Source organism: Achroia grisella, unplaced genomic scaffold, assembly GCF_030625045.1.
Source record: "Achroia grisella isolate CSIRO2021 unplaced genomic scaffold, CSIRO_AGI_Agris_v1 utg784, whole genome shotgun sequence".
NCBI classification, from domain to species: domain Eukaryota; kingdom Metazoa; phylum Arthropoda; class Insecta; order Lepidoptera; family Pyralidae; genus Achroia; species Achroia grisella.
In genome coordinates, this window is record NW_026713024.1 from 1910470 (window position 1) to 1931094 (window position 20625).

Sequence of the window (20625 nt, forward strand, 5' to 3'; positions counted from 1 at the left end):
TCGGACTTTGGTCCTTCGGTCCGGATTCTGTGGGTATTTTTTGTTGGACTGAACTAACCAAAATAGATTTTAGCTGTATTTGTAAGTGTACTATTAATTTCAAATAGAAATACAAATAACCTTTATTCAAATAAACTTAATACAAGCAGCTTTGAATAGTCACATTTTTTTATTCTACCACTCATTCGAACCGCAGACTCATCATAAGAAAAGAAAGAAACTTGCGTGTTGCTCTTTTAAATAAACGTTGTTTTAAAAATTTTAAGTGAATACAAACTGCCTAATAGCAAAGTTATAGTAAGTTTATATTAATACATAGGTATATTTCAAGCGCTCGTTTCATAGATGTTTCTATATCGTTACATAAAGAAAGAAAGAAAGAAAGAAAGAAAGAAAGAAAGAAAGAAACAAAATTATTTATTTGGTACACTGAAAATAATATTTTAAAATTTAATTTACATTTTATATTAATAATTACAGTACCAACTAGGTCTCCGCTCAGCATATGTCGTGACGGGGTGCCACGACGCTGGTTTTCAGCGGACACCTTCATATACAATAAACATAATAAAATAATAATAATAATACACATACATACATATATACTTTATTTGTGTACATATATTTTTAAAACTAGATTTCCATTTTGAACCTTCTTTTATTTCTATTTGTAATGTCACAGTAAATACTGACTATAAGGTATGAGACTTGTAATAAAGACCACAATATATAATGTAAATGCTCTTTTTATAATGGTCATAGACATAATTTATTAAGCTTATAGTTCCCAGAGCAATTAGTACTACTTTTTGAACCAAAATTTAATCTATGCAATCACCAGTAACGTTCCTATATGTTACAGCTTACATAGTCTCACAAAAAAACGTTTTATTAAAAGTGAGCAGAGCTTCTATATTATCACAAAGCAAATTATTTCTTACAAATATTTAAATAAATAAATAGGAAATTTGAATAGCAATCAAGCTGACTCCCCACCTGATGGTAATTTATTTATTTAACTTTAATGCACTCAGTCAAAAGGACGTAATATAGCGGACTCAACACCACACTTTTTCACCCAATCAACCATAACAAGTGCAGGGAATAATTCTGCAGAGATTTCTTGTCCTAACCTTTGAAATATCAAAATGGTCACCCTATACGAGAGTTAAATACCCTATTTTGTACAGTTGATCTTTCTCTGTGGAAATGGAAAGTGTCCATTTTAAATATTAAAATAGCAGGCGTAGAGTGTAAGCATAGCTTTCCGGATTTATTTATGTCGAAGTTTCCTGTTTCGTTGGGGTTCGCTGAACAAACAGCGGAGGTGTATTTAATTTTCAGCCGATTTCAAATAGGGGAGGTTCTAGTTACAACCAAAAAACACTCACTCAAAGCCAGACAATGTCACGATTAGTACATTCAAAAGCCCTAAAAGTGCTCGAAACAATTCTTCAGCGGATTTCAAAAAGTTAGAGGTTCTATTTACCTCCAAACAGGAAGCACTGTGTCACTGATAGAAAATGTTAAGACTAGTACATTCAAAAGCTTTAATAATGGGTCACTCCAATCAACATTTCAGCCGATGTCAAAAGGGGAGGTTCCAGTTACAACCAAAAAACACTGAATCGAAGGCAGACAAGGTCAGGATTAGTCAGGTCAGGATTCAAAAGCCCTAATAAAATACTCGATCCAACTTTTCACCCTAATAACGGGTTACTCGAATAAATTTTTTTGCCGATTTAAAAAAGCAAATTTAAAATGTCTTTATTCATGTAAGTCTATTACAAACTTATGATATGTCAAATCTACCGTCAGTTTGGAATTATTTCGAGATGAGAAGAACTGACAAGAAACTCAGCTCTTATTCTATTTGTTTTTTGTATTTTGCTATTGAGTAATCACGTTATATGCATCATGACTAGGGCACTCACTGGACATTGCAAGTTGAATAAACATATGGCAAACTTAGGCATGTGCTTAATAAAAATCTATAGATTTTGGCAAGCTGAAGAGGAAATGTAGTAGACATGTGGTTATGTTATATATATATATATAACATAACCACATGTCTACTACTACTATCTTTCATAGTATATATTACTATGTGGTTGTAGCCCACTCGTGCATTAACGAAGTATTTCCTATGGAAAGTATATACTTTATCCTGAGGATATAAAAACCATCGTTCCTAAGAATATCCTTCAATCCTTGTTCCTTAATGGTCTAGATAACGAACTTTGAAAAAGAGCGAACACAATAGGTGTATGCAGGTCACAGTGCTACAGGTCTTAGCACCTGACAATAGCCCAAAACCAATAAAAAAAATATAATACATATACAGATTTGTATACAATAATTATATGTACCTACAGAATAGCTATGCCCGCGGTTTCACCCACGATAATTTTATAGCCTATGGGCTATTCTGATGTATAAGCTGTATTATTATCAAGTTCCATTAAAATACATCCTGTACTTTTTGCGTGGAATTGTGTAAGGATACCTATTTATATGTTAGTTGTCTAATACCCATAACACACACCCTGTGTAACACACACCACATATATATTTATGTTAGTAGTCTAATACCCATAAGACACACCCTGTGTGTTATGGGTATTAGACAACTAACATAAATATTAAAAATTCAAAATATCTTTATTCGTGTCTATTACAGACTGTTATGATATGTCAAATCCACAGTCCGTTCGGAATGATTTCGAGATGAGAAGAACTGACAAGAAACTCAGCTCGTATTTTTTTTTATTATACATAGATACACTTTTTATGTTAATACATATATAATATAGCTCAAACCATTATCATGATCATACTCATAGATAAAAATGTTTGTACTATGCGAAGAATTGAACCCGCGACCATCGGAAGTAAGGCGGTGTGCTCAACCGCTATTTTACCGAGGCCGTCAAGATTGCCTATACTGACAAAAGATTATATTATTATTGTGTATAATATTATTGATGATAAGAAATACAACACCGAGAAATAACGAGGTATTTGGTTTTCAAATTACGTGTTTTAAGCGAGTTCAATTAATTTCTCGGCGCTACAGAAAATGGGTCTGTGAAAAAAACAGGTACAAGAAATATGAACGAAATAGGTCGGCTTCTTGTTAGGCCGGGATTTCCATTCATTCATTCATGAGAGGCTTTCATTCCTCTAATCTAAGGTATTGTAACTGAATGACGTTGCTACTGTATTTAAAAAAAGAACGAAAACCAATTAGGAAATACGACATGAAACGAATTAATTAAATTGTAAACGAATGCAGAGAGATAAAGAAAAAGAAAAGATAAAAAAAAACATTTTGTCTATGGCTCTTTCTTTGTAACTTTGGCCCATACATATATAACCTACGTCATACGAATTTCATATGACGTATTATGCTATTCACTATCGAATGTAAACTCATTAACATAATAAAATATATTTAAATAATTTAAAACATATATATTCTATAAATCTGACAATTTTAAAAATGACCTTAATAAATTTACGACTCCTTGTCACGAATACAATACTCTCAATGTGTTTCTCTGTGAATAATTCGTGTTTAATATTATTCATTTCATATCTTTTTTATTTCTTGGGGTTTAGAAACCATCTTTGACGACCTCGGTGGTCTAGCGGTCTAGCATACCGCTTTACGACCGATGGTCGCGGGTTCGATTCCTCGCACGGCACAAACATTTGTATTCATGAGTATGATTGTTTGTATCGGTCTGGGTATTTTCTATGTATAATATGTATGTATTTACGAAAAAAAAAATATCTATGTATTTGTATCAGTTGTCTAGGACCCATAACACAAGCTTTAGCTAGCTTAACTTGGGTCTAGATGGCGCTGTGTGAATTGTCCTGAGATTATTATTATTATCTTAAATCGCCATCAATTTAATAAGAACGGTTCTATATAAATACATATATATATTGTTTATGCCGAATTCAAAAGAAGAAAAGGTTCTAAATTTAAAAACTGGATGAGTTGTTAATTTTGATTTAGAACTACTGTTTGTTTATTTTAATATATTAAATTGAATCGAGAAGCCAAAGAGTTTGAATAAGTAAAAATAATTTAAGTTTAATATACATATTACATTATATATTCATTAAAAGTTCATGTTAACTTTAATGAAAGTAATATTAGAAAATAGTATTATACAATTTCAAAAGGCTATTCAAGATTACAAGTACTCACTAATTAGTCTCCGTACATACAGTTCCTTAGTGCTATTAAATAAATATAAAGAGAAAAGAAAAATCCTATGCTCGTACAAAGATACTGAAGAAAAGATCGCGTTGTTTTGTTTATAAAATTATTATATTGTAATATGCCAAGTTAATTTAAAATAAGCTAGTACGTTTATACTGCATTTTAACGGCTCACTCTCCTTCGACTAAATATGCAGCGGGGAAGCTGGTGGAAAAATAAAAATCAAGTACAGTGGCCAGACAAAGTTATGCTATTAATTAAAAGTATTAAAACTGCAGAGGCGGTCCAACTTCGCGGCGGTCTGTTCGTACGCGAAATGATTGAATGCAACCGAGTTTGAATTTTAAAGTTTGTGGTCATTGTAAACTGTTTGTTGTTTCAATTTATACTCTATTTAGTTGTGTTACAGTTGAATGTCAGGGTAGTCTCCAGTAGGTAAGTTCCAGAGGCGTCCGGTTCCGTAGAGTTTCATTTCAAAGCCCGGAACAGTGTCGTGGAAGTTAAAATTGAAAGCAAAAATGTTTGTATTTCATTTCGCTGTAAGCTTATGAATGTACAGGCCTTAAGTGGCCGGAATGTATGCGTTCTGTGAAACAGAGTTATCCGGATAATGCCTGAGTTTCAAGGAGACTTGGCATATTTGTGTTTAGATTACACCTGTGCGGAATTGTAACGAATTTTAACCGACTTCCTAGGGAAGAGATTCTGAATACGTTCTCAAAATTATTGATTTAACGACGCCTGAATGATGCCCAATACTGGACATGGACTCATATAGAGAATATTTCTACCATTTCTCTTCAATAAGTGTAGTGGTTAATGTAATAAATAATATTGTCATGTTATGCATATTCAGTAGGTTTGAGAATCGGCTTCATACTCCAGTGATGTGTGTAGTGATGAGGATTGTCCACTCTTAACATTTTTTTTTTATTTTTAGACAATTTGTATTTTTTTATAAAGTGACATTAAAAATACATACAATTCTAAATTATTACCATTCTATCATTAACTCTATTTTGTTAATAGATATTTAAATTTATGTGGCAAAACAATGAGTTAGGTAGTTAGTGATAAATTTGTCAGTATATACTAACTGGCTTTATGCAGGGGGGAAGGGGACTGTAGTAATGTGGATTAGCAATGTATCATGTCAGGTTGACCTCCACGCGGTTGCCCCTGGAAACCATCGTGGTAAATTCTTGGTGAATATGTCACGATGGGCTAACTGATCTGACCTCATGCTCATCTTATCATCTTCCACTGGTGCCCCGACAGCGTAAACCGTTAGCACAGGAGGGTGCAAAGAAAAACTGGCCTTATACATGCGGATGCATCGTTGTATACACATCCATTAAAAAACTATATTAATAGGTTCAGATAAGTAGTACTTACAGTCAGCTAAGTTGATTTTCGCCCTATACCCCGCGTAGTGCCTCGAGTGGTCAGCTCTGAACCGCAGCCTCAACACGTTACCCCTCGACTGGTATCTGAGCAGCTTGAGTTTTCCTCCCCAGTCTCCGCAGAGTCGCCGGGCATGACTCGAGTGAGACTCACGCGCCCATCCAGCGCTGATGGCATCAGACTCGGGTAGTAACGTCTCAGTTTCTTCCCAAACCTGTGTAAAATAAAAAAAAAAATGCTACGTTCGGCGTAATTTTCTTTTAATTTTGTAATTGGAATACACATACAATGGCCATGGATGGTAAGGTATACATGATATCACGTTATCATGTGACACTCGTGATAGCATTCGTGCGTTGCCATACCAGAGGTGTCATGCCTCTTGTCCTGTGAAGTATCGTGCCTCTTATACTGTAAAATAATTGACTGACTCACTTCATTCTCTGATGCATAGCTCTCATGATGGTCTTCTACGAGCCACTCGTCAGGAGGTGGCTCCGTGGTGTTATCAGCCCGAGCTTCGATGATCTCGAGGAAGTCGTAGCTGCAACTGTAACAAATACAAATATTTAATACAGCCAGTTGTAGACAAGTTACGAGGTAACAAGTTGACCTGCTAAGGGATTATGCGGAGGTGCGAAGACCATGTCTTAAAGAAAGTATTTATCATGAACGTTAGAAGTATGAACGGGAAAGGAGGTCCGAAAAGATGGATGAATTGTATGAAGCATATGTATGTATGACGTGAGTCTGAAAGCGTCATAATAGTCCCATATACAGGTTTAACACTCGATTCTTTAGCTAGTGACGCCTGAGAGAGTTGGAATTAAAAAAGAAACTTAAAATCTACACAATAAAGTTGCTATCTATTTGACAACCAGATTAAAGTAGTTACTAAAGTATACCTTCATCACTTTCAACTTATTGTGTTTGTAATAAGTTAGAAAGGATGGCATATATGAATGAGAATTCAAAATTTTTTAATGTTAATTTTATTATGAAAGGGCATAAATAAACTACTAATTGCAGAGCAAATATAGTCTGTGCATTTGACTGCTCCCTTCATAGTCATTACAGAATTATCGGTAAGTATTCAGCTGCTACCTTCCACATGTATAGAGATATGAACTGGAACGTTTGCATATTGAGTACATGTAACCACTACACTCGGACTAAATTGAAAATCCCGTGGGATTTGGCTGTAGTCGCCTTATTGCCGCCAAAATGTTTAGAGTGGAAGTGCCGTGAAAGCGTTGCTTTCATCCTGAGAAGATACGTTCCCTATCGTACACACGAGGAGAAAAGAGACGACAATTGTTACTATCTTTTCATGATTACTACTATCAGCAGTATCAGTGTGCAAAGAAAAGTGAATCCAAAATATATGTCAGCAAAGGTTATAATGTTTATTTAGAAAATGAATAGAGGTGAACAAATGCTTTCAGAAGATGTAGTGACAATAACGAAAATTTTAAATTTTGAATTGTCATTCGTATATGCTATTCTTTCTAACTTATTAGACACATAATAAGTTGAAATGTGATAAATAAATAGGGTTTAGTTGCTACTTTAATCCGGCTCTCTTGCTTGCTGACTTTAAACACAGTGCTCAGAATAATAATTAATAGTTTTAAAGTAGATAGTAATTTAAAGTCTAAATTAAGAATAATGTTATAATAAAATACGGTTACTTTTTTTTCAGAATATACTTATATTCGACCAGTACAAATAGAAATGACTAAATTATTTAAATATAATGAAGAAGTAATAGGTAACTAGGTATATCAACTAATAACTTACATTTACAAAACAACCCTATAAAACCCTATAAATAGTTTCTTTTAAACTTCTTGCTTGCAATCTTAGAATAATAAAAATAACGTATTTTTCATCTTTTTTTAATAGTATAAACTTTGTTAAAAGATATTTTAAATAGTAAAATATATTCATTTCAGATATATTTTTAAATGAAAATATAATAGTTTCTAGTAATTCGTAGATACAAAACCTTTTTATTCTAATTATTAAATAGGATCTTATGTTCGATATGAACATATAAACATTCTTTTCGTAAACCAAAATGCTATCAACTTGACTCGACAGCCTAAGTGGGTTGGTGTTTGTACAGGATCGGTAATACATGGAAGCTTGCGACGATCTTATTTCGATTGCAATGGATATAAAAGTTTCTGGAATAAATTTGGACATCTCTAAATATATAGACACAAGCCCTGAGCTTAGTGCAGGGATTGCTGTTAATTGTCTTGTCTACAACCATCGATGTAATGTGTACAAAATAAATAAAAAAAAAATAAAAAAAAAAAAATATTTATGTCCCCGTCCACGTTTGCCTGTTATCTGCTTATTTCTTCTAAATAATTTCATTTGTCTACGCACTCAACGCACCGCTCCGCGGGCTGCGGGGGCGGTGCTGCGCATCGGCAACTGCGGCCGGTGGCGAACACCGGCACTTCTTGTCCGACCGGCATCGACACTTACCGGCTTACAAACAATGCCTCCATTCTAAATTTTATCTGAATCTGTCCGTTGTTCATAACAGTTTTTATATACCTATTAACACAGTCCACTAGTTTCATTGGCTATCCAGGACGTAACACATTTTTGTTATAAAGTCTTAACAATTAATAACTTGTTTTTATATCTTACTAGCTCACCCGGCAAACTCTGTTTTGTCTCAGAATTGTAGGAGTTTTGAAGTTTAGTTACGCAATAAATTTCTGAACGCACCCTTTTTGACAGTTTGTATGGGAAAATAAAAATGTTGTATTTACTATTTCTTCATATTTTATCATTTAAACCTTCCCTGGACTTCCACGAATATTTCATGAATAAAATTAGCCAAATCGCTTCAGCTGTTCTCGAGTTTTGTGAGACTAACTAACAGCAATTCATTTATATATATATAGATATTCTAGAAAAGGGGGGCGAGTAATCCAAGCATTACAAACCCGCGAAACGACTTCTGTATAAATACAACAAATATTTTTCTCTCTGTTATATGATCAAAACTGGACAATATTTTCTATCCAACTAGGACTGACACAGTGTATAGATCAGAGGCAACAAATAGTCTAGAATACTACATTTTATCTATAAATGATAATAGAAGGGTTCACCTGGCGGTTCACCAGAGGAGGAAGATACGATGAGCTGATGACCTGACCCAAACCTAGCATTGATTAAAAGGGACCGTGGGATTTTAGGTAATAGGAATCCGACAATACCTGATCTTGAAACCCCTCAGGCGAGGTATTCGTGATGAATTTTCCACACGTTAAAAAGAAGGTATTCACCACGACAGTGTCCAGTGTAGAGGATTTAACATGCTACATTGCTAGTCATGACCTTTTAGGTCTAACTTAGTCGCAGGTTCGATTCCTCGTACGGTACATACATAGTCATAAGTACGAGTTGTGTTTTCTACGTATACTATGTATATTATTTACAAAAAAAATAATATAAGTCTTTCTAAAAGTTGTTTAGTATCCATAACACAAGCTTAGCTAAGTTCTGCTTAGCTTGGGACTAGATGGCGCTGTGCGAATTGTCCAGAGTTATTATTATAATTAATAGGGCCACTTCTTATTAATAATAATCTAATCCTCCGCTGATTCTTAGATGTAGAAATATTTTGAGACCGTTCCATCTGGTAGGTACATCTGGGGCTCCCAACAGCTGTATTTGTCAGGTCAATTTGGAATATTGATGCGATGTTCCGCATAAAAGCCTGCCTCCAGCGGTAGGCATGTCCAGGTGTTCAGTTTGCTTCAATATCGCCAGTTTTATCTGTCTACATATAGAGTATAAAAAATATTTTCAGGACAACAAAAAACGTATTTGTTTTGTCATGGATGTTTCTAGCTGTAACTCCTCTCAGCGATAGATGTACTAAATTAACCTGGTGTAAATAAAAGGAATATTTTTATCTAAATATATAACATAACTCATAGGTGACTGACGTAGTAATCTATCAACGCACAGCCTAAACCACTGGAGGGATCGGGCTGAAATTTGGTATGCATAAAGCTGCTATGACGTAGGCATCCCCTAAGAAAGGGGATAAATTAATTAAGTCTTAAACCAGCTTTTTCCCGCGAGCGATGCTGCGGGAAAAAGCTAGTTTAAGACATATAGACCATCTGTGACAATGTTCATAGTTGAAAGACATTGCAAATATTAAAAAATCAGACTAATTTATTGTAACAATTAATTTAATTTGACCAAACGGATTCTACCTACTAACTACCTACATTGTCGTAAGAAATCGAACCCGCGACCATTGGAAGCAGGCCGGAATGATAAACAGCTGAACCTCTGAGAAAGTGAGACTTTGTTATGGTGGATGAGAAACAACTGAACCATTTAATAACTGCGACTTTGTAGTTGGTTAATGAACCCAAGTACACTCAGAGCAACGGGAATATTTGTTATTAAAATAGCTCCTTTGAGAATCAAGTGCTTATTCACATTTCGCCTCACCTTTGTCCTACGGTCGAAACCAATTCCCCTCCGTTTGCTTCCTGTAATTAATTTATTTTGAATGACAAGTAGTTAATGAAAATGGCCTCTGTTTCTAGGAATTTTAATAAAATATTAATAACCACAAAATTCTATCGCATTTTATAGATGATTAATTAATTTTGGTATATAGTTTCATATTTCATAATCAAAAATAATTCTGAATTAAATCAGTTCTATTTATCTTTAATAATACTCATATGTACAATTTTCCAATGTGTTGTCATAAAACAAATTAATAATTAATTACTATTAATAATAGGTGATTTTTACTCAATTGATTTAATAATACCCATATGTACCATTTTCCAATGTGGTATCATAAAACAGATTAATAATTAATTATTATTAATAAATTAATAATAGGTAATTTTACTTAATTGATTTAATAATACTCATATGTGCCATTTTCCAATGTGATGTCTTAAGTCTATTGAAAACGTACCAGAATGCGTGGCCCAATTTCGCGCCATGCCAGCGATGCAAGGCAGTGCTAATGGAGGATCGCACAGGTTAGAAAGCATTATTAAATACCTATAACTAACAAACAACGTACAGACACGGGCTGAGGTCTGTATATACCTACTTCTATCTCATCTATTTAAATCATAATTATATAATAAATAAAAGAAAATGATAACATAAGCACTAGTATTCCGTTCTGGGTTTACACGAGTGCTCATAACTTTATAACCTTATAAATTTTAATTTTTGAAATTGATTATTTTTTGAGTTTATTGAGTTTATTATTACAAATAAGGGAATGTAATGCTTTCTATTTATTAGTATGATAGAGGCACCAACCTCTCCGGTAGATCACACGTCCAATACATACAAAGGAGGATCGAAATTACGAGGGTCTGAAGATGGCATCTGCGGACACCGTTATGGGTTTGAATCCCAAACCCATAACGGTGTCCGCAGACTAAGGTCGCATCCATGAGGTAGGAGTTGGGCTCCAGGCGCTACATAAGTCTTTCGGGTTTGAAATGCCATCTTCAATTGCTGTCGTTCATTGAAGCTGTAAAGGCCAGCTGCGGCCAACAGCTTTAGAATAGTTCGAAAAATAAACTCTGTTCAGTTTTGTACTTGATATCTGGGTGGTGAGAGTTATTTATTTTACGTTATCATTTGTTTTTTTTTACATTGTCATGTGAACTATTTAAAGCCGCATTAATAAAGATATAGTTTGAAAAAAAAGACGCAACAAGTTAGTAGTATCTTATTAATATTATAAACGCGAAAGTTTGTGAGTATGGATGGATGTTTGTTACTCTTTCACGCAAAACTATTGAACGGATTTTGATAACCGATGAACGGACAGAATAACATATAGGCTATAAATTTCATACGGGTGAAACCGCACGGATAGTATATGTATATGTTATAATGGAAGTAAGTTGATATTTCTGTTCAATACAGGAAACCTTAACGAAAGTTATATATACCTATATATATTATATACCTAGTCTAAACGCGTTCAGTTCAGATACTCTGGAACTTAAGATTTTTCCTCTCGATTTGTGTTCTCCCTAATGTTTGGATATCAGATATCTACTTTGGAGAATTAAGCGTAGTTCACAACTCTGGTAATTTATATCTGGCATTTAATATTTGTAGGCAAGAAACATTTGTATAATAATAATGGACTATTCTCTTTCTTTCATGACTGAAAAACGTATATATAATATTAGAAATAACAGGGTCAGGCATATATACCCAGTAAGCCATTAGTCACCTCTCAGGGCCACAGATAACACATGTAATCTCTGTTTGTAATATTGAAATAGCTGTTTACTATATGCATATGAATATAAATACGGTACATACACCAAAACAATTTTTTTTACAATTTTTGTCTGTCCGCCTGTCTATTTGTTTGTTCCGGCTAATCTCTCAGATGGCTGGACCGATTTTGACGGGACTTTAATTGGCAGGTACCTGATATAATAAGGAGTAACTTAGGCTACTTTTATTTTAGAAAAATAAAGTTTAATCCCACGTTTAGTAAAAAACGGTAATACAAACAGACACTCCAATTTCATTTATATGTATAGTACAGACGTATAGATAAATACATAATAGACAAAGAACACACAGGTTTATACAAACAATTACACTTCTGAGTACAAATATTTGTACCGTGTCAGGAATCGAATCCGTTACTATTGGAAGTAATGAGTTGAACTGCTAGATAAAATTTGGCACTAATATATTATAATATAATATTTCTAGTAAATAATCATAATTACTAATATATGCCTGCCGAGGTTACCTCACGTTACTGCATGGCTTTTTTAAGGTATGTTAAGGTTTCTGAAGGGTCAGCAACGCGCACGTAACATCCGCCCCCTCCGATCGATCCCCCATTCAATTCAGACGGGGATCGAAATTACGACGGCCTGAGCCGAGGTTCAACTCTTAGCGGTGCCCTTTGACTAAAGTCGTATCCGTCAGACATTGGCCTTCAGCGGCTCCATAAGTCCATCCGCATCTTTGGAGTGCTATCTGCACCTGCCCCTATCCTCGGTGAAGCTGTAAAGGCCAGCTGCGGCCAACAGCAACAGGTAGTCAAAAAAAAAAGTAACACCCCTGCTGTTTCAGGTATCCATAGGCACTGTAACCATTTACCATCAGATGGGCTGTATGCTTGTTTGCCACCACGGTAGTATAAAAAAACGTGCCGAGTCATCGATAACAACCGAGTATCTGGTTCAACAAAGACAAATGCCAGCCATCTACCGCCAGTTTTGATAAAGGATACCTCGCTCTCTCTTTGTTCCAATCGGCTACTCATGTTGAACGTGACCACATATTCTTTGATTTAAAACAGGACGTCGGTTTATTTATATTAGTCAATCCAGCAAACGTTGTTCTGCCATATAAATTAATACCGCTATTAAAAAAATTGTGACATAAAGTTCACGATAGAAGAAGATGAAGGAGTTCCTGATAGAAGGATGCAAATTTTGGACTATATGTATTTTTTAATGCCACATCATATTAATTAAATAAAAATGTCATAAAAATAAACAATATTCTTATGGGGTAGGCTACCTTATCACTTCATTCATTCATTCATAATTTAAGAGCTGTGCTCTTGTCGGTGGAGCTCCCGCCACCTTCCACGATCTTCTATCAGTCCTTTTAGCTGTTGATACGACACGACTCCAACATTTTCTTTAACTTGCTTGATATAGCTGTGTCTCGGTCTTCCCCTTCCTCTCTTTCCATCTATTTTTCCTTCAATAATGTTATTAATTAGTTCGTTGTGTCGTATCAAGTGCCCTAACATTTTTTCTTTTACACCTTATTACTTAGGGGTATAAAAATAGATTCTTAGACCTACCTAGTAGTAGTAGTACATGTATACGGTTCGGAGAAGTATGGCAGCTAACACTGTGATACGAGAATTTTGATATATATATGTAGTCGTAGTTATACGGCTGTTTTAGAAATAAAACTCAATACTGAGAATACCAACTTAGGTCCTCAATGAAATAGAAATAATCCTTATTCAAATAAACTTAATATACTATAAAAGCACTTTTGAATAGTAATTTTATTTATTCTACCACTCACTCGGAACGCAAACTCATCACAAGAAGAATGAGCAAGGAATAAAAAGAAAATGTATAGAAAATATTTACTACAAGCTTTTTTCCGCGACTTCATCTGCTTTTGTTCGTTTTTGTGATACAATCAATTTTAAGATCTCTTTAGCCGGATAGACAAACGGAGTAAAACACTTTTGTACTCGTATTATAATATTTTAATAAACATACATTTGCACCCAACACCCTTCCACACACACATACATACACACACACACACACAGTATTTTACAGTAGAAACAAATTCTTAATATAATAATAAATAACCCTAGAAGAGCGTGATCTCCTATCACAAGTATTTAATTATGCTTACAAGGAGATCCCAGCCCCGGCTTAAGGAAATATATAAATAAGAATATGTGATTGTTGATACATAAAAAAAAATTGTAAAACATGTATGTTAATGAAATAAATTTATTATTATTATTATTTATAAAATAAATGTAAACGGCAGACAGAACGCATTCTGAAAACGATGCATGAGCCTCAGAGATTTTTTGGTGACTCAGTGAAAAGAAACCGAGGGGGATGTTCCCTTTCAAAACGGGATGTATGGTCACATTACTGATGCTTTCATTTGTCCAGTGACTCGGTATTTTAGCGCGCCGTTTTGGGAACGCGAATGTCAGCGAGTTGAAACGCCAAAATGAAACGTAATTCGGTTGGTTTACGAGCCACCGTCGGATACGGAGCAGTGACACGGTCTCCAAATAAAAAAAGAAATAGTTCCGGTTTTGCTTTATGGTTTCAAAGAGTGTTGTTTCAGAATTGGAATATATTTTTGTTCAGTTATTCGACTATTTGGTATTTTCACGCGAAAATTCTGTTACGATTTATGTATAGTGATTTGTGATAATTTCAATGCATGATTTAGATTTAGAAAGTCGGTTTTTTCAGTTTAATTCTTCTATATTAACCATATTCCATTTTTTTAGGTACGTTTAGCTATCATTTAAATTTTATTACTCAATTATTAAGTCATTACTTATGTTTTGTTGTTAAAAAATAATTGCATTACTTCCTAATATTTGTGCTAAAAACCTTGTATCTACGGTCTTGAATAAAAAATATAAATAAATACAAAAGACAAGCCTGTACACATTATACGAATGTCATAAATTAACAGAAACATTACAGAGGTAGAAACAAATAAGTTTGTATGTGGCATTACACAGTCCATTCACAAGTAACGAATAGGCAGAATTATCTATAAATAGTAAAAAAAAATGTAGTGAAATTAAAAAAAATCTTAAATGAACAGTACGCGAACAGCCATAACTTTAATCCATTTGATTATTTACGAGATTTATATTGACGGTCGTAAACCGGTGTGTATCGGTGAATATGTAAATAATTTAAGTCGTTTCCACGTTTATGTGGTGCGTAAACTCGTATCTTACTTACAGTAAGCACATAAAGCTAGTAAATGGGCAACGGTTGAATGTTATAGCTGTTCTAAGAAATATTGGGGGCAACATTAACCACTACAATTTATTTGCAGTCAAAAATGTGAAACTTAATGTTTGTTTAGTGATTACTTTTGTTCTTTTGCCTTTCATTTTGAAGAAGAAAAAATTTTAGGCGGTAAATAATTCAAATTAAGAATCTACTTCCATTTTTTAAATAATTTAATGGAATGCAATAAATAAGGCGAGGTTCTTAATTCGAATATATGTTGTGTTTAAACATTTGAAATATTTTTATATCTCTTTGTAGAAAATAATTTATATAAATGAATATGTACAAATAGGTAAAAACATTATATTACCATGTTTTGTATGTGCAAGATAGATATAACAGTTGCTTATCTACAACTGCATGGGTTGTTTTTCACATTTTCATAAGATAAAATTTACAGTTTAAAATGGTATCTTTCTAAGCATGTCAACAAAATGAGTTTTTCACATTGACTCACAGTTACTGTGAACAATTGTTCTTTTAAATATCGGCAGTATATCTACCTAGTTTGTGTTTCAATAAAAAAATTGTTTATCCATTTAGAACAAAGATTTAATTAGTGATTGATGTAAACACCATTGAAGCACTATATTAAAAAAAATGTTTATTAGTACAAATATTTAATAAGTATTATTAAAGGATCTGTATGTTTATGTGTAGAACATGAATTAGAACATGTTTACAACTTGTCTCATACATATTAAACTTAAATCCACAGTCGAAATCATTGATAACAGTTAAGTAGTTAAGTACGGTTTGTTAATAAACCAACTTCTAAGTAAGGGATGAACACAATAGCTAAAGTACCCAGAGTTCAAAGTGTTACACAAAGGTCATAGGTACCTACCTACTTACTCTGGGGATAGTCAAACTATCTTCAATCAGGTACGGAATTTTATTAGGCACATTGGTTGTTGAATAAAAAATTTAAATTCAAACGGACGCCTCTCTGAAGGATAACCAGATTTTTGCTTAAAGGTCCGATTTTGGTGATTACTTTCATTCATTTTTTATGTACCTATAATTGCAAAAAAGCTGTTGTTCCATCTTATGGTAGGTGATAACTATAACATATTTATTGAGTAAAGCCTATTCACGCACTAAATGATTACTTATGTGACCCAAATTTGAATTTAAAAATTAATATGTATTATTGTAAACATATACAACCTTATTTGAAAAAATATAAGAGCTGAGTTTGTTTTCAGTTCTTAGCTAGAGAGCACTCCGATCTGACGGTAGATTTGACATATCATAAGAGTGTAACAGACCTAGATTTGACATACGTGCATGGCAATAGTTTGTCATGCGTGGGATTTTTATTTAATTTTACACATAGAGATTTTAATTTTTTTTTAAAGAAATTCAGTGGAGTCTCTTGCCAGTTCTTCTCAATTGAATCTATATACTGAACCGGATGGTAGGGAAGTAGTAATACAAAAAAAAATAACGTTCATGAGCGGCTAAAATGTCCTACATACATAAATTATTTTTGATTTGATATTAACATGAACAGAACCGCCTGTTTAAGTCATTCGTTACAGTACGTTCTCATTTTAAAGGACTAAGATGTCATGCTCCATATTCTTTAATTTCACTGACTTATCTCAACTGACAATCGAAACATAGCTTAATAAAGCAAGCAGCTTGGCGGCTGGAATAAGTGAGACTGACCTATGCAGTTCAACCAATAATGGAAATATATGTAGCTTACAAAGCAAATTGCTTAGCGTTTGAAATTAGTGACCCTGAGGTACCCAGAATGCAAGACCCTGAGGTACCTTTGCAGAACGCAAACGGCTTTATAGAAGATCTGCGTGGGTAAATCTTAAAACATTAGAAGGTTTACATCCTTGTTATATGTATTTTAGTTGCACTTTCTTCATTTGTTTGTTCTTTATTGCATTATATTACTAACTAGCTTTTGCCCGCGGTTTCGCTCGCGTTTATTTATCCCCTTAGGGGTAGGATTTATCAAAATCCTTTCTTAGGGGATGCCTACATCATAGTAACTTTATGCATGCAAAGTCTCAGCCCGATCGGTTTAAAAATTACAAAGTTTCATACAAACTTTCATCCCCTATTTTATCCTTTTGGGGGTAGAATTAATCAAAATCCTTTATTAGCGGATGCCTACGTCATAACATCTACCTGCATGCCAAATTTCAGCCCGATCTTTCTAGTGGTTTGGGCTGTGCGTTGATAGATCACTATGTCAGTCACCTTTGAGTTATATATACATACATATATATAGATATTATAAATGTGGATGGATGTTAGTCACTGTTTCACGCAAAAACGACTGAATGGATTTTAATATAAGAATAACACAGACTATAAATTTCACGGTACAGCTAGTTGAAAATATATGTATAATATTCGAGCTTAATGCTATATGGCATTTATACTAGCTAACCATTGGGTAAAAACAGAAAGCGGTTGAAGGGCACTGATGGAAAAGTACTTTTGGTATTTACCTAACTGATTAAAACAATTTTATTTGGACAATTCACATAGCGCCATCTAGACCAACGTAAAGCTAGCTAAAGCTTGTATTATGGGTACAAGATAACTGATACAAATACATAGATGTTTATTTGTAAATACTAACATATAAAATACATATATACATAGAAAACACCCACACCGACACAAACAATAATACTCTTTTATACAAATGTGCCGTGCAATAAATTGAACTCGCGACCATCGGAAATAAGACGGTGTGTAAAACCGCTTGACCACTGAGGCCGTAATTTGTAAAATAGCATTCAAAAGATATGAACTAAAAGATACAACCAAACCGAAAATACAGAATTACAAAAAACATTATCTGTTACTAATGTCTGCTGTTTATTTTATTGTTCAAACAACGGCAATTTAGCAAATAGAAGAAGAGGAAACTGCCACAATTTACGTTTCCGACGGCCTTCGGCACTTATCACGGATTAAGTAACAATTACCGGCAAATATTGGCAAATTCTTGTTAATTTACACTGGCAACACTGAACACAGTTGAGTTAGTACACGGTATATTTGCTATTTTATTGACAAACAATTAAGACAGACGCCTTACAATTAGCAATTATGGAAGTACTAGCTACTCGCCCCGGCTTCGCTCGGGTGTACATGTATTCACATAAAAACCTTCCTCTTGAATAATTCTATTTATTAAAAAAAACCGACCACAAAATCCGTAACGTAGTTTTAAAGATTGAAGCAATAGGGACGGACAGACAGCGATAGCGACTTTGTATACTAACTACCCGCCCCGACTTCGCACGGGTGTACATGTATTATATATATAAACCTTCCTCTTGATTCGCTCTATCTATTAAAAAACCGCTTCAAAATCCGTTGCGTAGTTTTAAAGAGTTAAGCATACATAGGGACAGACAGCGACAGCGACTTTGTTTTATACTATGTAATGATGATTATTTTATCGGATGCATATTTACTTATAGATATAATGTCTGTCGATGGTCTAGCGGTTCAGAACCCGCTTTACTTTCGATGATTACGAATTCGATTCTCGTATTTTTTTTCTATTGGTCTCGATATTTTCTATGTTCTACATTATTCTGTATTTACAAAAAAAATATGGCAATATAGAATTTATATTACATGTTTAATATCCTCAGTAAAATTTCTATTTATTTTGGGACTAGATGGCGCTGAATAAATTGTCTTAATGATAAACTTGTTGGTAAAATAGAATTATTTGTACCACATGTTTAATGTCTTTAGTAAAATTTCTGTTTATTTTGGGACTAGATGGCGCTGAATAAATTGTCTTAACGATAAAATTGTTTTAAACTAGTTCAAATTACCTTAGTAAAGTCGACTAAGAATTCCGAGTTGTAGAAATGATTGTCAAAGAAAATATAACCATTTTGTTCGTATTTTTAAATTGAAAATATAGGTTGTTAGATCTCTAATAGAAAGGATTGGTTGATCTATCGCTACTCAGAGAGTGTCCTCATGGGTATCAATTGATTTATAAGTACATCTATATATATATAAATAAAATTGGGGTGTCTGTTTATAATATTGAAATAACCGTTTATTACTACATGCATATGAATATAAATACGGTACATACACCAAAATAACATTTTTTACAATTTTTGTCTGTCTGTCTGTTTGTTCCGGCTAATCTCTGAAATGGCTAGACCAATTTTGACGGGACTTTTATTGGCTGGTCACTAATGTAATAAGGAGTAACTTAGGCTACTTTTATTTTAGAAAAAATCTTTTAATTTAGAAAAACAAAGTAAATTTCCAGGAGGACATTCATAAAAACAATAGTCTTGCAAAGTTAAGCTGCTGGCGGCAGAAATACACAGAAACTATTGATAGCTCATCGCTACTGGAGATAAGTAATATAATCCTATCCTGCGGGAAGGATTGTAATTTATTACGCTCGGCATATCCGTACTCGATCTTATATATCAACAAAGTCGTCTCTCATCTCGGGGACAGTAACAAGATTGTTCCACATCGGCCATTGTGGCACAATGTTGTTTCTAATAACAATATACTTAGTTGCTTTTAAGCTTCCGCGTTTAGTACGTATGTAATAATATCTTTACGACTGAATCCCTAAGGGGTAGTTAGAGACTAACGTAAAATAATGTTTAGGATTGAATCCCCTCAGCGCACAATTAGAGGCTAACGTAAGATGTCATAGTGAAGCGACTTGACATGATCAAATTATGTTTAATGAAATCTAAGACTGCCCTGTTAAATATTTTAGTATTTGTTTAAAGGGTTTGAGCTTTACTGGGTACTAAAGAGATTTATAGGTACATCTATATATATAAATGAAAGGGCGTGTATAATAGATCTATTATACACGCCCTTTTTTAGAGTTCGCTGCCTAGCCCCGTCTGGGACAAGAATTGGAGGATCTTATGAGCGATTTGTTTTCTCCTTAGGATAGAGGTATTTCGTTTATGTATGAGTGGGCCCCGTCTGGGACAAGAATTGGAGGATATTCTTATGAGCGATGGTTTTTATCTTCTTAGGATAGAGGTATTTCACTTATGTATGAGTGGGCCCCGTCTGGGACAAGAATTGGAGGATCTTATGAGCGATTGTTTTTCTGCTTAGGATAGAGGTATTCCATTTATGTATGAGTAGGCCCCGTCTGGGACAAGAATTGGAGGATATTCTTATGAGCGATTGTTTTTCTCCTTAGGATAAAGGTATTTCATTTATGTATGAGTGGGCCCCGTCTGGGACAAGAATTGGAGGATATTCTTATGAGCGATTGTTTTTCTCCTTAGGATAAAGGTATTTCATTTATGTATGAGTGGGCCCCGTCTGGGACAAGAATTGGAGGATCTTATGAGCGATTGTTTTTCTGCTAAG

At 34.0% G+C, this 20625-nt stretch overlaps 1 protein-coding gene across 1 annotated transcript in view; it reads right to left on the minus strand.

Moving 5' to 3' along the window:
* Positions 1-20625, minus strand: part of LOC131851560 (uncharacterized) — a 226747-nt gene that overhangs the window by 32511 nt on the left and 173611 nt on the right. Inside the window, exons 8-9 of the mRNA XM_059202073.1 lie at positions 6077-6191; positions 5633-5855 (exon numbers count right to left, since the gene is read on the minus strand). Of these exons, the coding sequence (XP_059058056.1) occupies positions 5633-5855; positions 6077-6191 (338 nt within the window). The remainder of the gene's footprint in view (positions 1-5632; positions 5856-6076; positions 6192-20625) is intronic.